The sequence below is a fragment of the Pyrus communis genome, chromosome 9, assembly GCF_041283825.1.
Source record: "Pyrus communis isolate YQ-2024b chromosome 9, ASM4128382v1, whole genome shotgun sequence".
NCBI lineage: Eukaryota > Viridiplantae > Streptophyta > Magnoliopsida > Rosales > Rosaceae > Pyrus > Pyrus communis.
Window position 1 is genome coordinate 2,695,614 of NC_142573.1, and position 22,469 is coordinate 2,718,082.

At 36.6% G+C, this 22,469-nt stretch overlaps 4 protein-coding genes across 4 annotated transcripts; 3 read left to right on the forward strand and 1 right to left on the reverse strand.

Moving 5' to 3' along the window:
- Positions 1-967: 967 nt before the first annotated feature.
- On the forward strand, positions 968-5,669 carry LOC137740853 (Pentatricopeptide repeat (PPR) superfamily protein). The gene is made up of 2 exons (XM_088700785.1): positions 968-4,888; positions 5,164-5,669. The coding sequence occupies exon 1, from the start codon at positions 1,070-1,072 to the stop codon at positions 4,868-4,870; it is 3,801 nt and encodes a 1,266-aa protein (XP_088556911.1). The 5' UTR covers positions 968-1,069; the 3' UTR covers positions 4,871-4,888; positions 5,164-5,669.
- Positions 5,670-6,858: 1,189 nt separating this feature from the next.
- Positions 6,859-7,947, forward strand: CASP5 (casparian strip membrane protein 1). Its single transcript, XM_068478425.2, has 3 exons — positions 6,859-7,233; positions 7,330-7,453; positions 7,548-7,947. Exons 1-3 carry the CDS (start codon positions 6,992-6,994, stop codon positions 7,761-7,763), a joined length of 582 nt encoding a protein of 193 aa, XP_068334526.1. The 5' UTR covers positions 6,859-6,991; the 3' UTR covers positions 7,764-7,947.
- A 720-nt stretch (positions 7,948-8,667) lies between these two features.
- LOC137741119 (Pentatricopeptide repeat (PPR) superfamily protein) lies at positions 8,668-10,421 on the reverse strand. Its single transcript, XM_068480922.2, has one exon. It carries the CDS (start codon positions 10,386-10,388, stop codon positions 8,769-8,771), a length of 1,620 nt encoding a protein of 539 aa, XP_068337023.2. The 5' UTR covers positions 10,389-10,421; the 3' UTR covers positions 8,668-8,768.
- A 9,532-nt stretch (positions 10,422-19,953) lies between these two features.
- LOC137740004 (NAC domain-containing protein 100-like) lies at positions 19,954-21,854 on the forward strand. Its single transcript, XM_068479786.2, has 3 exons — positions 19,954-20,556; positions 20,667-20,944; positions 21,040-21,854. Exons 1-3 carry the CDS (start codon positions 20,370-20,372, stop codon positions 21,625-21,627), a joined length of 1,053 nt encoding a protein of 350 aa, XP_068335887.2. The 5' UTR covers positions 19,954-20,369; the 3' UTR covers positions 21,628-21,854.
- Positions 21,855-22,469: the final 615 nt, after the last annotated feature.

Consider the following 22,469-nt stretch of genomic DNA (forward strand, 5'->3'; position numbering starts at 1 on the left):
TGCCACAAGTCAACCCTTTAGGTGGATAATCGATAATTTGATAATTAAATTTTGTTTGCCTCATTTGTCAATATTTTGAGAATTGAGTCCAATTTTTAAATGTTACGTTTGGTTTGGATGGTGATGTCACACTTCTCTTTGTAAAAAATCATTAATACTACGTAACTTATAATGCTACGAAAAATGTAGGGTGAGGATTGAAGGAATTCAATCAAATGGTTGTGAAAAACATAATTCATCACAGATACAAATTACTGATTAGAATACGGTATCAGGAATTAAGTCGAATTAATCATAATTAATTTAGTAATTATGCTTAAGCCGATGTGAATTGCGAAATATTTATCGTTTTTTCTTCTATTAATTTCAGGCTCATCCGTGGCTATCAGAACTTGAGTGGGGAGAGGTATGCAGAATTTTAAACTGCCAGCGGCTTATGCGTTTAGTCTTATTTTTGCAAGATTGCTAAAAGTTTACTCCATCTTTTTCTCTTGCATATATGATATCGGGGAAAAGGAGTTACGCTCAAGCACGATCTACGTGCAAATGTTGTCTTTTACGTGAGAGATATCGCATACAATACTAGTTTATAGAATGAAAATTTGTCCTTTACAAGACAATCACAAATCCATTTTACTAAAATAGGACAATCAACATCATTGATACAATCAACACAAAGCGCAAATGTCTCATATGCCATAATATATAATTCACGTAAAACAACATGATCAACAATTAGAATTTTTTGACCAAAAAAAAAAAGATCAACAATTAGAATTTTGCATTTAGAGGATGAAATTGAATCGAAACTTGTCCATTTGTGAAGTTTTAAATAGTATAAATATATTGTAAATATTTTTTGTATCAAAATTTGTGTCGGCCGTGTTGATTTCCTTATTTTGAAAAAAGGTTTGTCCTATAACAACTAATTTCCCTAATATAATGGCTTAGAAAACAAAACGACGGACCCTCTTGTCGTTCCGACTTCCACGCAAACGCTAACATCCTCTCATAAACTCTGCTCACGAGGACTGAGAATTCCCACACTATGGGCCAATGCTATGCATAGATGAGACGAAGAACCACCGCCGCCACCGCCGCCACCGCCGCTCTCTGCGATGGGATACTCCAACATTTATATTCTCACTCGCCTCACAGGCCCTATATCAAACAGGTTTCATCTCTTCACACTTTCTTCTCACTCCTCACTACTCACCGCCAATTCTCATGTCTCACGAACCCTTCACCACCGCCATCTCCGCCGACCCCAGATAACAAAACCCACATAGATTTATCTTCCGTTTGTTGCTCTGGAATTGCCCACTCTGTGTTTTCGAGAAGTTCCCAATTTTTTGACAAGAACAAAAGCAGAGACTTTGCCAATGCTTCTCTGAAAGACCTTCTTTTGGAGATTTATGATGTGGTGCCCGAATACACTCGTAGAATTAGGCGGGCTTCGGAGCTAAAACCTGAAGATGTGCTCGGATTATTACTGGGTTTTCGATTTCAGTGTGGGAGAGTTGGGTTTGAAGTTAGAAAGGTTGAGTCTTTGTGGGAGATTTTCAAATGGGTTAGTGGACAGAGTAAGGGTTTTAAGCATTTTTCGGAGTCGTATGTGGTCATGGCCTCGATGCTTATACGAGTGGGGTTGCTTAGAGAAGTTGAATTCTTGCTTTCCACAATGGAAAACCAAGAAATTGTATTGAGTAGTAATGAAGTTTTCAGTGATTTGATTGAAAGGTATGTTAATGCTGGTGAATCAGAAAGGGCCATTTCGATGTACGACCGAATGAGGCGGCATTTAGTCCCTTCGTTATCGTGTTATGATGCTTTTCTTGATCATTTAGTTAAAATGAAGAAAACCGAATTGGCTTTTCGAGTTTGTTGGGATATGGTGGAATTGGGTGTGGATTTGAGAGGTTTGAAGGAAGGTACGGTTGAGAAAATCATTGGATTGCTTTGCAGGGATGGAAAGATACAGGAAGCAAGAAATCTTGTGAAGAAGGCTATGGCTTTTGAGCTCAGGCCTAGCAACTCAGTTCTGTATGAAATTACTTGTGGTTATTGTGAGAAGAAGGACTTTGATGATCTGTTGAGTTTCTATGCCGAAATCAAGTGTGCACCTGATGTTCTGGCTGGGAATAGGATTATGCATTCTCTATGTAGCAGTTTCGGGACAGGAAGGTCAGAACTATATATGCGAGAATTAGAACATTTAGGCTTCAGTCCTGATGAGTTAACCTTTGGGATCATGATTGGCTGGAGTTGTCGTGAACGAAAACTCAAAAATGCCTTCATTTACTTGTCAAATATGTTGGCAAGACAACTAAAGCCCCATAAGTATACCTATAATGCTCTTATCAGTGGGGTCTTTATGGGGGATATGTGGAAGCATGCTGGGGAAATTTTTGACGAGATGGTGGATAGAGGGACAGCACCTAATCTATCGACTTTCAGAATTCTCTTAGCAGGCTATTGTAAAGCTAGACAATTTGATGAAGCGAAAAGGGTAGTTTTTGATATGGCAGGCCACGGATTGGTTCAAAACTCTTCAGTAGAGGATCCACTATCGAAGGCATTTACAATTTTAGGATTCGACCCATTAGCTGTGAGATTGAAGAGAGATAATGATGTGGGGTTTTCTACAACGGAGTTTTATGATAGTCTTGGAAATGGACTTTATTTGGATACAGACTTGGGTGAGTATGAGAAGAGAGTCACTGAGATCCTAGAAGATTGCTTGGTACCCGACTATAATTCACTTACGATGAAAGAATGTGCTCTTGGAAATTTTAAGAGTGCGTTGATGTTGGTTCATGAAATGGTTCAATGGGGGCAAGAATTGTCTTTTTCTACCTTCTCTGCCTTGCTGAAAGGGCTCTCTGCTTCCCCTTCGCATATCAAGGAAATTGCCAATATTGTGGATAAAAAGCTTCACTTGGTAAATCAGCTAGACGAAGAAATTCTAAATTTTATTGTCCAAGCATACATCAAGAAAGGATTGACATCTGATGGGTGGAGAATATTGAATGAAATGTTCCAAAGGCATCTGAAAATCAATAACGAGACGTATACTGCTGTAATTAAAGGTTTATGCAAGAGAGGAAACTTGAAGGAGCTGCATATTTGTTGGGATTTTGCTCAACACGACAGATGGTTGCCAGGGTTCGAAGATTGTAAAGCTTTAATAGAATGCCTTTGCAAGAAAGAAATGATAACAAAAACAGTGCAGCTTCTTGAAAGTATGCTTATATCCTTCCCTCACTCAAGGTTAGATATATGTCAAATGTTCATAGAAATTCTTTCCATTCAAGGTTTTACAAGAACTGCGCATGTATTGTTGGAAGAACTTGAACAGCGTGGTGGCATCCTCGATCATATGGCTTATAGGTATCTTATAAGGGGATTGTGTAAGGAGAGAAAGTTTCATGTAGCTTTTACGATGCTGGACAATATGCTGGCTAGAAATTTGGTGCCATGTTCAGATGTTTTAGTCCTATTAATTCCTCAGTTGTGTAGGGCTGGTAGGTATGAAAAAGCCATTTATTTGAAAGAGATTGGTCTAAGAGAGAAATCTTATTCTCCGCTAACCATTGATCGTGCATTATTCGAAGGCTGTTGTATTACAGGGAAAGTTGGCGAAGCAACCACTCTAATACAGAGTATGGTATTGAAGGGGCTACATCCGGATGCTGAAGTTTACAATATTCTGGTTCAGGGTCATTGTAAGATTAACAACTTAAAGAAAGTGAGGGAGCTACTTGGTATCATGATAAGGAACAGTTTCAGCATTTCATTCTCAACTTTCCGCAATTTGGTGCGGTTAATGTGTGTGGAAGGTAGGGTTCTTCATTTGTTGAGTCTGAAGGAGCTCATGCTTGGACAAAGTGAGTGTCATGGTCTCACCATTCACAACATTATGATTTTCTATCTTTTCCAAACTGGGAATGCTTTGCTTGTCAATAAAGTGGTAGATCATTTGCAAGAGGAAAAATTGCCGCTCGATGAAGTAACTTACAATTTTCTTGTTTATGGGTTTTCTCGGTGTAAAGATGTGTCAAGTGCTGTGGACCATTTGTGTACTATGATCTCCAAGGATTTCAGGCCAAGCAACCGCAACTTGAGAATAGTTATAACCAGCTTGTGTGGTATTGGGGAGCTTGAGAAAGCCGTGGGGTTGTGTCGAGAAATGGAATTGAGAGACCGGGTTCATGATTCAATCATTCAAAATGCGATTGTTGAGGGCCTTCTTTCTCAGGGTAAGCTTGAAGAAGCAGAAGGTTTTCTTGACAGGATGGTAGAGAAATGTCTAGTTCCTGAAAATATCAACTATGATAATCTAATTAAACGATTTTGCTCGTATGGAAGACTGAGCAAGGCAGTTGACCTGCTAAACGTAGTGTTGAAGAAAGGAAATCTTCCGGCCTCTACCAGTTATGATTCTGTCATCAGCTTTTGCTGCGTGGTTAATAAACTGGACCAAGCTACGGATTTTCTTACTGAGATTTTGGACAGAAATCTCAAGCCAAGCATCAACACTTGGGACATTCTTGTTCACAGTTTATGTCGGGATGGACAAACTGCAGAAGCAGAACGGCTTTTGAATTCTATGGTTTGTGTGGGCGAACCAGTGACAAGGCAGATATATTTGTCTGTAATTAATAGGTATCGTTCAGAAAACAATCTCAGGAAGGCATCAGAGCTCATGCAAAAAATGCAACAGAGTGGTTTTGAGCCAGACTTTGAGACACACTGGTCTCTCATAAGCAATCTAAGCAATTCTCGTGACAAGGACAGCACAAACAGCGGAGGGGGTTTCCTGTCAAGGCTTCTCTCTGCAAGTGGATTTTCCCGGAAAAAGAATTCATAACAAAACTTTGATAACACAGTAAGTAATCATTCATTCATTCTTTTCCCAACACCACATTTGTAATTCCCGTTTAAGTCGCGTATGACTTTAACTAGTTTCCATCTTTAGATGCCTTGGTGGTTGATAGAACTATAGTCTATAATGTAAAATTAGGTCTCTTATACCGTGAAATGTATATGACTGAGTTTGTCGAACCTGAAAGGAGTTGTACAATACGTGTGCAAGTATACCGTGCTGTAAATGTAACACCGGTTTCTTCTAAAACCACATTTTGAATTTCCCTTATTGAATAGGGTGCTTCTCATGGTTATGAACGGAAAACCGCAGGCATACAGCAAGCGATTTAGCCGGAATTCTTTACAGAACTCAAAAGCTGTTGATTGTGCTTATACAGTAGGGCAAGACGCAGTTGTGCGTGCAACATTGCAAGCTGTATTGTGTGAGTGGAGTAGAAAGATAAGCGAGAGCTGGCTTATTTTTCCAGCATGCAGGCGCAGGTTTTGGTGTTGAAGGATAATATAAAGTAGGAAAGCTTACCAACTCTTCAGCAACAAAACCGACCGTAGATATATAACATTGTTGCGGAACATGGTGGGGAATTTGGAAAATTGTAAATGGAATTAAAAAAAAAAAAAACAAAAGGTTCTAGATCCAACATCTAAGATTTGCATAATTTGGTTCAATGGAGTAGAGAAACTCTGGTGATAAATCTTATGTCGTGGCTGTAAAACCAAGGAAATTTTTAGTGTGACAAGAACACGCTCCGGAACATCAAATGTTACAAGACAAGTAGTTGAAATTTTTTTTTCTTTGTATCCAACCATTTGTACGATGACACTTGGTGTACATGACCGTGTTCTCGGCACACTGAAAAATCTCTCGTAAAAATCGAGTAAAGTTATTCTTATTATTATTAATTTTTATTATAAGCGATAAATACTCTTAACTACTTAAATTACAAATTTTTTGCAAGATTAAGTAGAGTTAACTACTCATTTTTGGGTTAATAATTTCTTTTTATATTTATGCGATAGTCTACACTAATTAATTTAAATTACGAGGCAAACTTAACTGGCGAAGGGAAGAGCACACAACCATGGCAACATGGTTAAACGGCGTAGTTATGTCAATATTACAGTTGCTACTATGACCTTTCAGCTATATTAGAGGAAATCCACTGCGGTTTACAGTGCCTTCTTTTTCATATATACAAAGATAATTCATGCTTAGAAATGAGAAATTTAGGTTAAGCTACACAATAACACAACATAATAAATTGATATCAAACTTGCTATTTAAAATAATCAAACATAAAACCTTCTACTTACAAGTAAAAAAAATATCACCACACCGATTAAAATGCAGATATATCGTGCGTATCTATATTACTAAATAGTTTAATATGCTTCAACAATGGATATAATTGTTGATAAGGCGTGCGCACATTTACGATAAGAGCAATCATTGACCAACTCAGTTTTCATGGAAAGGGATTCTCTCCAATTCCTTTTCCTTAATCTACCAAATCAAGGGATTCGTGTAATTGAAATTTGATTCAACGGTTGAAATTTGATTCAACGGTTGAAGTTATTATAACTTTTAAAGTGGGCTCCTATTTGTAGCCGTTGGATCAAATTTCAATGACACGGATCCCTTAATTTGATGAATTAGGAGAAAAGGATCCGGAGAGTATCTCTTTCCATTTTTCATGCCCTTTGTAGCCTCCAGGTGTCTAACTGCCCCCAAAGTCTCAAATTTTCATATCCCATGCATGTTACCAATTTTGTCGTTGATTCACTTTACCAAATTGGGGTCAAATTTGGTGCAGTTGGAGTTGTGTGGTGACCTCGTATTTGCTCTAAAATATTTGTATAACAGAGCAAGTACGAGTAGGTTATCTTTACACTTCATAATTCATGTGTTCCGTCCGCCCAAAACCTTTTTCATTTTTTATGAATTTTTTCAGGTCCTGATGCCAACGTAGAGAGACTTTATGAGTTTTTTGCATGCATATATACACCCCTTCAACTCCTCTCCCATGCACACCAATCAGCTTCCACAACTCGAGTTTGTAAAATAGATTAAAAACCGTGAGTCCAATCCAGCACAAAAAACATTAACATGAAGGCAGGAGCAGCTATTGAGCTTGGTCGTGGTGAGTCCAACTCCAAAGGGATGACTTCGACCGCTGCAAGGGCAGGGGTGAACCGAGGAGCGTCTATCCTCGACTTCATTCTACGTATAGTTGCGTTTCTTGGGACGTTGGTGAGCGCAATCGCCATGGGAACCACCAGGGAGAGGCTTCCTTTCTTCACTCAGTTCCTTCAGTTTCGGGCTGAGTACGATGATCTTCCCACATTCACGTATGTGTTCCTCACCATCAACTTTTCTGTGTTCATTAAATAATACCCTTATGGCACATAAACTATAGTGAAGTTCTTTGCTTCTTATAAGAACAGGTTTTTCGTGGTTGCGAATTCCATCGTGTGCGCATACCTGGTGTTTTCTCTAGCCCTTTCCGTCTTCCACATCATACGAAGCAATGCTAAGAAGAGCAGGATTATCTTGATCTTCTTCGACACGGTAATACCTCATTACGATTTTGCAAGTTTACATCATACTATCCATTACGCTTAAAGTTCGCTTAACGGAAGTGAGTTTTTATACCGTTGTGCAGGCAATGCTTGCTCTTCTGACGGCAGGTGCCTCCGCAGCAGCAGCTATTGTTTACTTGGCACACAAGGGAAACGCCAAGGCGAATTGGTTCGCCATCTGCCAACAATTCAACTCCTTCTGCGAGCGCATCTCTGGATCTTTAATCGGATCCTTTGTTGGAGTTGTTGTGTTCATCCTCTTAATCTTGCTGTCAGCTGCGGCCCTCTCCAGGCGCTGAGAGTTTCACACATAAGCACGCTTCGTGCGTCAGTTCGTTGTTTGAATTTGCTCGACTCACGTGTCATCTACGATGTTTGTTTTTCGATTTGATATGAAATGTATATTGTGTTAATGTATTCCGTTTCCTTTTCCTTGCCAAATTATTGTATCTCAATTCGACTGCAAATTAGTTTGTATAACAAGTGTGGCCTAATGTTTCTCTTAAATTTTTCATGCATCTCTAGTTACTACAGTACGCATCATTCGAAAATAAAGAACGTACTAAATTGAGGGCAAACTTAAATGGGTAGCCACAAAGGGTTCGAACTCATTCCCAAACCAGATAAGAACTTCTGAGAAGAAGCAAAACTTTGTTAGCGCATATCGATTGTAATTGCCATTTTCCTAGTCTAAATCTTTGTGTGTAAATTGAGTTTTAGATGTTAGGATCGGTTCCAACTTCTACGTACTCAAGTTATTGAAGATCAAGCTGGCCCAACTTATGATCGTTGTTCTAGGGTAACTGAGTCACAATCTCAAGTTTACAACGGTAAGTGAGACTTAGGGACCTACATGCATTCTTAGGTGGTTTAGTGGCATAAAAATGGTTTTATATGCTCGTGCAAGATTGACTTTTTTGAACATACGATATTACTACATTAAGGGGAGGGGGTGGGCTAGCAATAATGTGGTTCAAATTCGTCTTTGGCGAGAATAGAACCGAAGACCCTACTTACAAGTGAAAAGGAATACCACTAGACCGTAATACTAAGTGGCAGGTTAATTTATATAATTATATCAGCTTTTCTTTTATGACTGCAATAATGCAGTATTGCTGACTGATTGTTATTTGCATTCCGCTCAATGCACTTGTTGATCACAACTTGTTTTTTCTAATTTCGCTGCATGCTTGATCAACGTGATTAATAATTAAATTTTGCAAAAATTGAACTAAGCCTAATCAAAACAACCCCCTAGGGTTTGTGTTACAACCTACTGCATTTTCATTGAATCCCCGGTGTTTCTAACGGGACTTAGGTTTGGAGTCGAACAAAAAATGCATGAGAGCGCTGTTATCTGCTTCAACTAAGCTACAGCCAGCCTCCTTCTTCACCCCACTGTCATCCATTAGCTTTCTCACCTCTTCAACCCCTTGCCACTCACCTCGTGAAGCATATATGTTCGATAGTAGCACGAAGTCCCCACTTTCGTCCCTTCTCATTTCAAGAAGCCGCTCATTTGCACGCCTTCCCAGCTCAACGTTTCCATGAACTCTGCAAGCCCCAAGCAGAGTCCTCCAAACAATGGCATTGGGAGCAATCTCCATTTTCTCTATGAACTCAAACGCTTTGTTTAATATCCCAGCACGCCCTAACAAATCCACCATGCACCCGTAGTGCTTTATGTTTGGCTCGATTCTGTAAACATTCCTCATCAGATTGAAATATCTGTGCCCCTCTTCTACTTTCCCGGCATGACTGCAAGCAACCAAGACTCCAACAAACGTGATCTCGTTAGGCCTGACTTTCAGCCTTCGCATCTCTTTGAACAGATTAACCGATTCCTCAGAGTGGCCGTGGAATGCCAACCCTCCTATCACCGAATTCCACGACGACACGTCCTTGTCCCTCATCCTCCAGAACACCTCAAGTGCCCTTTCGATACTCCCACACTTAGAATACATATCTATAAGCGCATTTCCAAGTATGATGCTCATATCTCCCGAACCCATCTCCAAAAGAGCGGAATGTATCTTTTGCCCTACGTCCAAATCTCCAATATCCGCGCATGCAGACAAAAGACTCAACATTGTCACTTCATCAGGCTTTTCTCCCAGACTTCTCATCCCCTCAAACATCTGCAATGCCTGCTCATTCGATCCACAAAGTACATAACCCGCAATCATTGCATTCCAAGTCACCACATCTCTTTTCGGAACCTCATCAAAGAGCTTCCTTGCACTCTCCATCTCCCCTTGCTTTGCATATCCCGTAATCATAACATTCCAAGAAACCAAATCCTTAACAGGCATTTCATCGAAAAGCCGCCTAGCCACATCCAGCTTCCCTCTTCTTGCATATCCTGCTGTCAAAGCTGACCACGGCACAACATCCCTTTTCGCCGAGTCATCAAAAAGCGCGCTCGCAATCCTCAAATCCCCACAATTAGCATGAAAATAAATAAGGGTATTCCTCACAAACGTATTTGACTCGAACCCGAACCTCACAACCTTCCCATGAATCCCCATTCCCATCTTAACCCAAGAAAGCTTAGTGCAGGCCTTGAGTACAAACGGGAAAGTGAAACCATCAGGCCTCGCGTGCCGATTTTCCATCCGGGTATACAGTAAAACCGCATTTAAAGGGCATTGGCTCTGAGCTGAGCCTCTGATCATGGTGTTCCACAAGAAGTTGTCTGGTTCGGACACATGATCGAACACCTGGTGGGCATAATCAATTGTGCCCGATATAGCCATAGCGCCGCAGAATATGAGTTCTCGTATAGCGGAATAGTTCGAATTGAAGCCGTTGACAACCATGGAAGCGTGGACTTGCTTGAGAGCTCGGAGGTTGGTGCATTTTTGCCAGAGGCTTGACCGTTGCTGGCGGTTGGTGCTCCTGTCGTTTGGTCTCTTTCGGATCATTACACGCAGCTCCGCCGCTAGGACTCGTTGGAGGGAGCCAAACTAAAACTGAAAGAAGAATGGGCTGAAGATGGGCTTTAAGCTGTGATTTTTGGCCCATTTAATATTAGAATGGACCGGCAATCTAAATCTTTAGGCTCAAATTTATTTATTTATTACACTAGGGAGATGGAGAGTTTAGCTAAGCCACACAATGGGCAGCTTAATTTAGTATCGAATTCACCATTCACAAAATTTGAACCTAAAATCTCTCACTTCTAAGTAAAGAAGAATACTACTAGACCTAATAATATATATTAGGCTGAAATTTATTAAAACCGGGATATGCAATGTGGGAGAGAGCGAGAGTTTGAATAGTTGGAATAGGTGTTGTAGAAAATTTATGTGCAGAATGACTTTGTTTTGCTAAAGCACGGATTTGTATTTGATTGTGTTGACTATCAATAACTCGTCGATACGTTTTGGTAACAATTTGTTATTGATACCTTAGGGGCACTATATTAACCATCTATGTGAGAACTGGTTCGTGTGTATTAGCCAAATGTTTTATAATCGTAGTTGTTAGCATCACCATGCCAAGACCTAGTTTATTTGTATCATTTGTGGGTGTTGTGTTGTATAGTATAGGGTAGAAGTGGAAATGGATAGTGTTTGAGTTTACCTGTTTATAATTGTATCATGTTCGTGTCAACCGACGAGTTGATTAACGCACAAAATGATACAAAAGTAATAATATAATAATATATACAATAATGCATACTATTCATCGGAAAATGAATTTTTTTTAATCATTTTATTAATGTTATAATATTCGACAGTGTTAGCTATGTCTTTAACGTGTTCACATCGTATTTTATGTTCATGTGAATTTCGTATTATGTAGCGTGTCGTATTTAGAATTGTCACTCCTAATATAGACGGTAATGTGCACTTGTTCATAATCCTTATTTGTATCAAACAATAATTAAGTCAAGCACAAATAATTGTGAAAAAAAAGAAATCAAACTTAGGTGGTAACAAATCTATGAAATAATCACACTACAACTGCCTCCTACATAAGAAATTGTTTCAAATTTGTCCCCAATGGTCTAACATGACAATTTCGTCAACGGTACAGTCTTAATCATCCTGATTTCTCAACAGAAACGTGTTCGTGATAATTGCTCAAACACTTTGAAAATTTTAAAGACGAACTAATGTTGTATTTTTTAAAGAGAAAAAAAAAAGAGAGAGAAAAAGAAGATCAGCGTTTCTCTCAGATATCATATATAATATGGAAACAAAATTTTTAATAAGGTTGATCTGATAGCCACATCACACCTTAAAGAATAGAGTTAATATATTTAATTAGATATGTTTTAGTCACACAAGACTAGTCACTGGGATATAGTTATAAATAATATCCTTCAACAGTATTATATGATGAAGGAAATTGTTAAGGGAAGGGATTTTCATTTTTTTTTATTATAAAAATGGGGATTAGTTGTGGGGTCCACATTACATCGAATTTTAACAATCCAAACCATTTATTTTTTAAGTTGCACCTCAGATATCATCCTTATAAAATATTAGGTAAATCGGAAATGTTTTAGACATCTAATTGGGTTTAAAGAAATGAACGAATATTTTGTTATATAAGAAACAATGAAATTTGATCTTGATAATTAAATAGGTAAATGGTTTCGGATTTAATTGACTTTTTGCAAGGATAATCTATGAATCAAGACTAACAAAATAAACGGTTCAGATCATTGAAATTCAATGTAGAGTGGCCCCCACACCTAATCCCTATTTTTAAGGATCACTTTGCATAAGGGGCCTGATATGATGAATATAGGTGCCACAATTCTTGGATAAATAGGAGACATCATTTTTTATTTTTATTTTTTATCTTTCCTTCTGAATTAATTAGTAAGTTTTCTTCTCTTGATTCCACAATGTAGATGGCAAAATTATTGAGCATGCCTAGTTGGGATGTAATAAAAAAGTGGTGGATTTCACTGTGGTATTTTGTGTCTCGTCATGCGATTATTAGTCTAACGATTACAAGGTGATCTAGTAGTTGGAGATGAATTCTAACTTCATAATTTACACGGTATATCCTAGTGAACCACATGATGGTGGTTAGAAGATTGAAATGCCTAGATGAGTCTTCCCAATCCTCAAAAATGAAAACTGTCGTGGCAAAACTACTAGCTAGTCCCTTTTAAAAGAAATACTATTATTAGAGTCCAAAATAATACTTGTAGTAATGATATTTGATAATGTTTTAACCGGTTTATTATCTGATGGTTGTTAGGTCCTAACCTTTTTTTGGTTGTCCTTCGTTTCCAACAATCCTAACTCTCTCAAAGATAAGTTTTTAGGTTCTTGATGCACGAAATGCATTCAAAGATAAGTGACAATTAAGTGGGACTAATTGTTTCCACCTTTGATTAAGCAACTCAAAAGCATCCGATGAACTTGTCCCGATTTGTTTGTGAATTGCTTGTATTTGGTCTGATTAATGAGATACTTTGAATCATGTTCCCAAAAGTTCTAATTAGTAAATATCCCAAATCGTTGATTTAGGTGCACTAATTCCATCATTAGCCCAAGTTTGAGCACCACTGTAGGCTATAGCTAGATACCTAAATTAATAATAGTGCCCTTAATCTATACAAGATCAATTATCAACAACTAATTAAATCTGATATTTTGGGTCTAGCTAGATGCCATGGCAATTATTCCACCTTGAAAAGTAAAAAGAAGCAAATGTATATAGTAACTAGAAGTACGTGATGAAAAGAAGCCATTAGTCATATAGCAGAGAAGTTTTTGCCATGATTATCAATGCATAAATCTTATAACATGCGAATTTATTTGTGAATATTATAGAAATTTCTATAACATATCAATTATGTTGCTCATTCATATTTTAACACGTAAATTAAGATTGGGCATTAGGTTAGACTTCAACTCATTGGTCAACCCAATAAACTCGAATTAGAATTGTTCAAACCCATTGTCACTCAAGAAAAGTGGCAACCCAACCCACCAAACCATTCTTAAGCAGGTTGGGTTGGGCGGGTTCCACGGTTGGATTTGATTGGTTTTTTTCTTGTTTCTAGAGTGAGCATCAGAGACAAATAATCAATAGTTACGTTAAACTAGGTCAAAATCACGTGAATTTGATGTTATAACAATACTATTCAAATCAACCAGTAATAAACATGTGCATTTAAAAGATTAAATTTCATCTATAAATCTATTTAGTATACATGTATGTTTAAGAATTACTCTTAGTTTCAATCAGGATAATAATACTTTAATCCAACTCAGTCCACCTAAACAGATAATCTGATATTTATCCAAAAAAAAAAAAAAAGAATTTTAATGTTTAGAACCCAACCCAGCCATATTCAGTGAATTGGTCGAGTTAGTGAGCAGAGCCACTAAAATAGCCTGCCACCCCTAACGTAAATTAGTAATGTCATGTGATAATATGATTATCCTACTAATGATAAAAATACGTTGGATCTAGGCTATACAGCATATACACGTTAATATGAATATGTGGATGATGGCCCATACAAATGATTTCTATTTATTTCATTTTAGTCATTGTAGAAAGTTGAATCATTTCATTAAGATATCATTAACATTTCATCCTACCTTTAGGAGACTAATCTTATTGGTGGTGAGGACTACTTAGAATAGATTGAACTGTGCTTTACATTTTTTTAATGAAATAAGGATACGATTAACACCAAAAGTAAAACTATTTTAAGGTAATGGTTTGGACGTAGACGCAAAGTATAAGGGTAAAGGAAAACTTGGAAAGATTTAAAAATAGACTCTAAAAAAATATATGGATTGCTTAAAGTTAAGATAAGACTTGACACAAAAACGAAAGTAACGTTCTAAAATTCATACAACTAACTTCTCTTGATGAAATAAAATTTTGTTGTTGCTGTTGATTTGACATTCAAAAATTAGCGCAATGATTGAAACACTAATCTCTGTGCCTCCATCCAAAGTATTGGTCGATTAGAAGAATAAAAAAAAAAGTAAACAATAAGAGAGCAGCTAGGCAGCTGTGGCCTACTCTTATTTTTTTAAGTTTTTGCCTAACCTACTCTTTTAATATAAAAATAATAATATTATAATCTAATGACATTATCAAAACCCATATCTTTACTGAGTCAACATTTCAGCGAAACCCACTTACCCACGTGTCAATCCCATGCGTGGCCTCTTGTCGGAATGGAGGTAGCAGGACCCACAAATGCCAACACAGCACTTATTGTCAGTGTAGTTTCATTTGGGTTTGGCACGAATTTTCCACTCAGCCAATCAGCACTCGCCAAGTTGACGAGTTTGGTTGCTTTTCCGTCGGCAACGGCGGCACGGTCAACTGTTTCCTCGGACGGCGGATGATGGATATTTAGATTGCCATGATGATCAAATATAAGTCGTCCGATCATGAAGGTTGCTGAGATGATAGGAAACCCTAATATTAGATGAGAGTCCCTACCCCTACGCTTTCAACTGCATTTTAAAAATATTTCCTGAAAAGGAAAGGGGTTAATTTGGAGTTATTCAGACTAATTAAGAAAGTAAAAGGTTAATTATATAATTATTGAAAACCAATCACCGGATGGAAATTAATCAACACAGCTGCTAATGAAGCCAAATTTTGCTGGTTTGTTTGTTGGCAATGAGGATGTAGACAAAATGCACATGCATGTTTAATTTTCATATAATAAAGTTTATTTTAGGGAATTGTTATTAGCACTTCAAAAATCACATCCTACAGTTCTTACAAGTGTATTTTTCTTTCTAATTATAGTAAGTTTGGAGTGCAAAACGAGATTTTTGGAATGCCAATAACAATTCCCTTATTTTAATGCATTTTAACCTGACTAAATCAACACATCCTCCTATAAATCAACACATCCTCCTTCTTGTCGTCGGCTGTTATTGTAGATATAGTTAAGGTCTCGTGGTTTCGTGATATTCTTACATAATTTTTTTCTTTTTCTTTCGGCTTATGTCCCATTATCAACTAAAAAAATTGCATTATTACGTGTAAACGCGGGTTTTTAATAAGCTTTTGCGAGTTATTTTATTGAAGTCATAGTGAGATTAAAATATGATGCTTCCTTGGCCGTGTGGAACATAGGTTAGCATTATATCAATTCCCACAAGTGATCACGTAGAATAAGTAATTACGACTTATGTGTTTTCAACATTAAATTAATTGCATGACCTTGGTGTTTATACCTTCACCACGTATAAAGCATGATTCTAAGATGGAGAAACTAGGTTATCATCCTTCTTTTTTCAACTCCGTTAATTAAAACTTTATTCATTTTCAATTTTTCATCAAGGTTCCTTGGTTTTAATAAACTTCATTAATTATTTCAATAATAAATTATTTTACATGTCAAGATAATTAAAATTTATTTCTAAATATATTCATTTAGTGTTAGAAACGTTACATTTAATATATATATATATATAATTTTTTTTTTTAAATTATACCAATTTTCTTTTCAGTTTTAGTTTGTATACAATATATATATATATATATATATATATTTGTTTTTTTTTTTTTGTACATATTTTTCAAACTTTTATTTGTACTCATTTTTTAACCTTTTATTTGTACCAATAATTTACTAATAATGTATCTGTAACATCCCACATCGCCCAGGGGAGTGGATCTTGTAAGCCTTATATGTATATTCCCATCTCTACCTAGCATGAGACATTTTGAGAGTTCACTGGCTTCGGATTCCATTGAAATTCCGAAGTTAAGTCAGTTCGCGCGAGATCAATCCCATGATGAGTGACCCACTGGGAAGTGCCCAAAGCGGACAATATGCTCGAGTCGTGATGTGACAGTGTCCATTTGTCTTTAAAAATGTATCACTTTGTTATATGTAAAATCTACCAATTTTTTTTTTTTTTTGTAAGTACCCTTTTTTTTTATGTAAAATGTACCCGTTTTCTAATGTAAGACCTATTTATTTTTTTAATCTAAAATGTACCAATTGGTTTTTATATAAAATGTATGACACACCCCGTCCCGAAGGAGGGCATGCTGGCCGTCACTTTTTGAATAAGTTTGTTTTGCTGACCCACTCAACTTTGTTTTGCGCCCCTCCAGGTTTAAGATATCAGAGCTTGGTGGCTACGAGAAATCCATCGGTGTTCTGACAGAATGGACAAAAATTAGGACTCACCTTTGGGTGTTTCATCTTAGAAATTGTATCTTTAAAGCTTCCGTACTGTGTAAATGGCTACGTCACTCTCACGTGACGGCCAACATGCCCTCCTTCGGGACGGGGTGTGTCAATGTACCCTTTTTTTATATATATACAAAATGTACTCATTTTTATATAAAATGTACCACTTTTTTGTATAAAAGGTACCAACTTTTTGTATGTAAAATGTACCATACAAAAATTACCAATTTCTTGTAGGTAAAATGTCAATAATATAAGTAATGACAAATCATGGGTTTTATTTAAATATAATTTATCCTAATGAAAAATCATGTCATTAAGATAAATTATACATTTTTATATAACTATAATTTATTTTTTAATATTTTAATCCCACAAATCTTGAATTTTATTTAAAATCTCATTAATATAAGCAACTACAAATATCAATTTTTAATTTAAAATTATAATAACCTACATAGAAATGAATTATTGCATTAATTTCATAGATTTCAATAGAAAACTGAAAACCAACAAGGTTTCAATCAAAGAATGTCGATAAATAGGGACCGCATCCAAAATCACCCTTCTAAGATATTACCGGTTTGAATTATGCTAGCATCAATCTTGTACGCTCCATTCTTACCAGGAAAGTGTTGAGAACATGCAAGTATATGCCCCATCCATGTGACTTAGGTGAACCCAAAATAATAATAACCATGAAAGCCACACTTAAATTTCTGTGAAGCCAGCTAGCTAGTCGGGACCAATACTTCATATAATTTGTCAAAGGCAGAGCCATAGGTCTTTTTTTTTCTTCCCTTAATTATTTGCTCAATGACAATCGATCTTGTTGGCAGAAGTTAATCCTTGGATGGGTGTGCATTTGAGGAAATAGCAAAATTACTAAAACTAGTTCGAAAAGTTCAGTGGAGAATTTGATGCACCACCCAATTTTTTTCTAAAATGGCAACCTTTTTTTTTTTTTCCATGAAATTGAATGTGTGACTGGGGTTGAGTATAACTATGGATTATATTTCTTTTTGGTTGATGGGATTGGACTAAATCGCACCATTTGGTTATGGAATTGTTCATGTGTTCAATGTGAGTAATTTGGTTCTATAGATGTAGTACGCTTCAGATTTAGATTGATTTCAAGTCACGTTATCATTTAATAATTGATTAGTGAAAAAAATTGGTACAATTTTAAAAGCATATCGTATGGCGCAATATGAGAAAATTGTTTCATTGCCTAGCGACCCCAAACCCTAAGTGTAAAATGAGGTTAATTAGTCCTAATATATTTGATCATTTCATTGTTTAATGTGATTTCCTACTCACCCATTGGGGGTGATATTTGTAATATTTTTCATGTATTTTTCTATAAATATTCTTTATCAATGAAGGGATTTGAACTTGCAACATTTTTCGATGTTGAAAAAGAAAAATACTATCGGAATAAGAGCTAGTCTATTCGTGTATCTAGCTTTTTTGAAGCTTTTAGTTTGGAGGCCCCAAACATAAGGCAACAAAAGTGCAAGCAAGGGCTATAACTTCAAGCTGTTTGGCTAATTCAAGTTGAAGCATGCAAGTTCATGACATATATCACACAAAAAATCCAAAACGTATTCCTTGATGGATCATCGTTATATATACAACCAAACACATCACTCGAATATTCCTACCTGCAATATGCATCACCACACAGAGAGATGGTCACTGTTCACACCTAGCTCGCATATATTGGTAAAGAAGTCAGAAATATAATGTCACACATAGCGTGGTCTCATTTTGTCTACTTGTCCAACAGACCAAGTCCCCTCCCATGATAATAAAATAGAGCTTTTTTATTGCCAAAAAGAAAAATGTTGCAAATAGAAAAGTACTTTTATTATTTTAATACTTTAAGTCTTTAACGTTGGTTTTAATAACCGTTTTGTTTTTATTTTTATTTTTATTTTATCGGGCTCGTTTGGTACACATAATTGAATGAGAATCGGGAACTTTGAAATTTCATAGTTTATTGATGACAATGGATAGCTTTTTATTTGGATGGGATAAGAAGATGATTTTTTTTTTTTTTTAAGTAGGATATTTTATTCATTACACATACAGATCATGAATAACTAGGACCTAAAGGGTCCTTACAAATTAGATCTAAAAATGTTACATTAAAGCATCATTAATTGCAAATCAATGAATATACTTCAAGCACTCGTCCAAGCTTATTAGGAACCGTAAAGTTATACATATAAATAAAACTGTTAAATCTCATGTTACGCAGAGATCATGTGAAAACAAATCTCAAATCATATATTGGAACATGGAGTACGATGCCCATGGGTTGATTGATCATCTAATCATTGCCACAATCCCAAAGCAAGTAAAGTAGATCAAGCAAATCAAACAGCTCCACCTTTCACACATAGATCCGAAAGAAGTAGCACACCGAAACGAAAAGAAAATTAATATGGAGCAACTCTCCTATATAAGCAATCAAACTAGCAAACTCTCATAAAGAAAGAAATCAAAACTAAACAACAATACAATTCCTGAAAATTATTAGACAAAAACAAAATAAAAGATAAAATCATATCACCGCTCCACATCCTCCAAACATTTGAAAGCCGTGTCACCTCAATGGCTAAACCCATAGTGTCGTTTTGGCTAAACTCAATCCCCATGTAATCTGACATCTTCCATTAATTTAAGCTTCAACTCTACATTATCGAGGGTGATAATTAATTGGATCCAAACCTTGTATTTACCATGTGCGTGGGTCAAAAAACGACGACTATCATAACAACTGTAGTGTTTCATGACGACAATTATATACTAAATAAAGTAAATGAAAAGGAAGAGGGAAGAGACCAAGAATGATTTTGAAGAAGGTTGTTGCCGACCTCAAAGCCAAAGCAGGGGCTAGAGCCAGATAATTTTACTATGGTTTCTTTGGTTTTTGCTCTAGACAGCTGATTAGCTACATAAAAAAAAAGGTCATCCTCTCTAATCCTACCATTTTAAAGAAGATTGGAATGGATAAATGTTCCTCGTGAGCAATCCATCTTCACCTTCTCAAGTGTCTTTCTTGTGGTGATATTTTAATGTGCCCTGTACATGCCAAAGATAAATAAAACCATTGCAGCATTAGAGGACTTTAGTTAAACAAAAATAACTAACACAGTGACTTTGGGTCTCTGATTCTCTTCTCACCTAAAGTCAATTAAGTACTTGTTCAATAGTCAATTAATTTCGGATTACAGATTAGAGATGAAATTAAGGAAATAATTGTTAATTATGTTTTTTGCATGCTTTCCATCTTCAAAGTCAAGAAGCATGGAAGGAGTACAGAAGAGTTAAAAAGGGAGAGCTGAAAGTTTGAAACTACCCACCAAGTTGCCTTACAACCCACGCTTCTTCTCTCTCTCTCTCTCTCTCTCTCTCTCTCTCTCTCTCTAAAAAACCAGTATTTAAGGAGGTTCTGAAACTTTGCACACATTTTTTTTCAAACATCTCTCAATCTCTCCTAGTTAATCAGAAGCTTTTCAGTTCCATATCATTTTCCTCCCTACTTTTTATCATATAATATCTACTATTCAAGCTTTTGGTAGCCAAGAATCAGTTTGTTATTCCTAGTTCCAAAGGATTTTCGTGTCGATTTCTCGAATTTAGAGCTTGTTTGTGAAAACCCAATTGAGATTCAGAAAGGAGTTTTCAGATTATTAGTTGATTCAGTGCCAAAAATAGGGTTTTAGTGGAAATTGGAGAAATGGAAAATACTTCTGGGTTTATTAACGTGGATGAGCAGATGGAACTTCCTCCGGGATTCCGATTTCATCCAACGGATGAAGAGCTCATAAGTCACTACCTCTGCCCCAAAGTTCTTGACAACTTCTTCTGTGCTAAAGCAATTGGTGAGGTGGATTTGAACAAGTGTGAGCCCTGGGATTTGCCTTGTAAGTCCTTTGATTACACCAAACCATATTGTCCTCTGTTTTTCTCTGTTTATTTTTCAATTTTTATTTAATTTTTTTCTTAATTTGTGTTCTGTGTTTGTTCACTGAAGGGAGGGCAAAAATGGGAGAAAGGGAATGGTACTTCTTCTGTGTGAGGGACAGAAAATACCCAACTGGTCTAAGAACAAACCGGGCAACGGAGGCCGGGTACTGGAAAGCCACAGGCAAAGATAAGGAGATTTACAAGGCAAAAACCCTGGTTGGAATGAAGAAAACTCTTGTTTTCTACAAAGGAAGAGCTCCAAAAGGTGAAAAGACCAACTGGGTGATGCATGAATACAGATTGGACGGCAAAAACTCTGCCTGTAATCTCCCCCAAACAGCAAAGGTATCAATCAAAATCTTGATCTGCTTTCCTCTCTTTTTTCTATCGATTTTTTCTTGGATTATTTGTTAATGATTTCTGTTTGTGTTTGTTTTCAGAATGAGTGGGTGATTTGTAGAATTTTCCAAAAGAGTAGCGGTGGGAAGAAGATACATATTTCAGGTTTGGTGAGGCTGAGCCCCTTCGGGAACGAATTGCGCTCTTCTTTATTGCCACCATTAATGGATTCTCCACCCTACAACAGCGACGCTAGAACAACCCCCACCGCCTGCGAAACCTCTTACGTGTCCTGCTTCTCCGATCCACCGGAGGATCAGAAGACTCAGGACGACATTATGGACAGCTTCAACAACAGCAACAACCACCACAACAACGACATTCCTTACGCTTGTTCATCGCCTTCGAATCCCTCATCTGATTTGAACTCTATTTACTCCAACCAAATCACACCAAACATTGGACTTTTGCAGCACCAAAACTCAGTTTTGATGCAGGACGAGTCGTTTATGAGGATGTTGACTGAAAACCAAGCACCAAACTTGAGGCGTAGTGCGAAACTAGAGTTCCCACAGGACGCTGGGCTGAGCATTGATGCTTCCTCAGTGGTTTCAAACAGAGAAATGGCGCAGGATGATCCATCGTATTCTTCCGCTCCTGCAGAATTCGATTGCCTCTGGAATTATTGATCTCGAAGATCGAATATAGTTATGAATTAAGAGAAGGTTTTTCAGGGATGTATAATTAATATGGTGCTTAATTATTATGTACTTTGTATAGAAATTCTCCATTGAATTATAGAACCAAGGAAGTGCAGCTTGTTGTAATTTGCAGGGATTGATAAGAACATATATACAGTGATGTCTTGGAGATTATTTCCTATTGAATTGACCATGCGGGTTATTTTGCCTTGTTACTTTATTTTATTTTGAAATTTTTGTTGAACATAAATGAAAAAAATATAAAATGAAATGAATATGAAGGATTTTTTTACAGTGGCGATATCCTAAGTTGATCAATTATTCGTTACTGTGGCATTCTAAGTCACACATCATCGCCAAAATGTCCTAGATGTAGATAAATTTCCTTTGTGAGTACAGCCGTCCATTGTTTGTGAGAACTTCATTCGTTATTAATTCATAATTATTATGATATTTGGTAGATTAGTTATATAGTAGTAAGTTGGGCTCTAGTTCATTGGTTAGGCCACCAACCAAGAGTTCTCCACGGTGATCAAATTATCAATAACAAATGGCAATCGTGTAGACTCTCATTGAAAGCATCAAAAGCAATAACATCTTCATGAGCTTTTCAGCATAAGAAATTTCAGATAATGCTTGTTTTCTTTTTACTCTATTTTCATCCGTGGATGTATTAATAGATTCCTTCATTGTCAACATTTAAAAAACCATTTAATAAAAATAATTAAGGGCCTTAATGACATGGTGTCCCAATTACAAAAAGCAAAAATTATATATATTCTGCAGACTAATAGTGTAATACATGCAACCCACCTTTTATTATTGTCTTT

Bases quoted from the DNA above. Each gene is read 5' to 3' on its own strand.
- LOC137740853 (XM_088700785.1), top strand. From the start codon at position 1,070: ATGAGACGAAGAACCACCGCCGCCACCGCCGCCACCGCCGCTCTCTGC.
- CASP5 (XM_068478425.2), top strand. From the start codon at position 6,992: ATGAAGGCAGGAGCAGCTATTGAGCTTGGTCGTGGTGAGTCCAACTCC. The intron at 7,234-7,329 runs GTATGTGTTCCT...TTATAAGAACAG, and splicing joins GATGATCTTCCCACATTCAC to GTTTTTCGTGGTTGCGAATT. The intron at 7,454-7,547 runs GTAATACCTCAT...ACCGTTGTGCAG, and splicing joins TCTTGATCTTCTTCGACACG to GCAATGCTTGCTCTTCTGAC.
- LOC137741119 (XM_068480922.2), bottom strand. From the start codon at position 10,388: ATGATCCGAAAGAGACCAAACGACAGGAGCACCAACCGCCAGCAACGG.
- LOC137740004 (XM_068479786.2), top strand. From the start codon at position 20,370: ATGGAAAATACTTCTGGGTTTATTAACGTGGATGAGCAGATGGAACTT. The intron at 20,557-20,666 runs GTAAGTCCTTTG...TGTTCACTGAAG, and splicing joins TGAGCCCTGGGATTTGCCTT to GGAGGGCAAAAATGGGAGAA. The intron at 20,945-21,039 runs GTATCAATCAAA...GTTTGTTTTCAG, and splicing joins ATCTCCCCCAAACAGCAAAG to AATGAGTGGGTGATTTGTAG.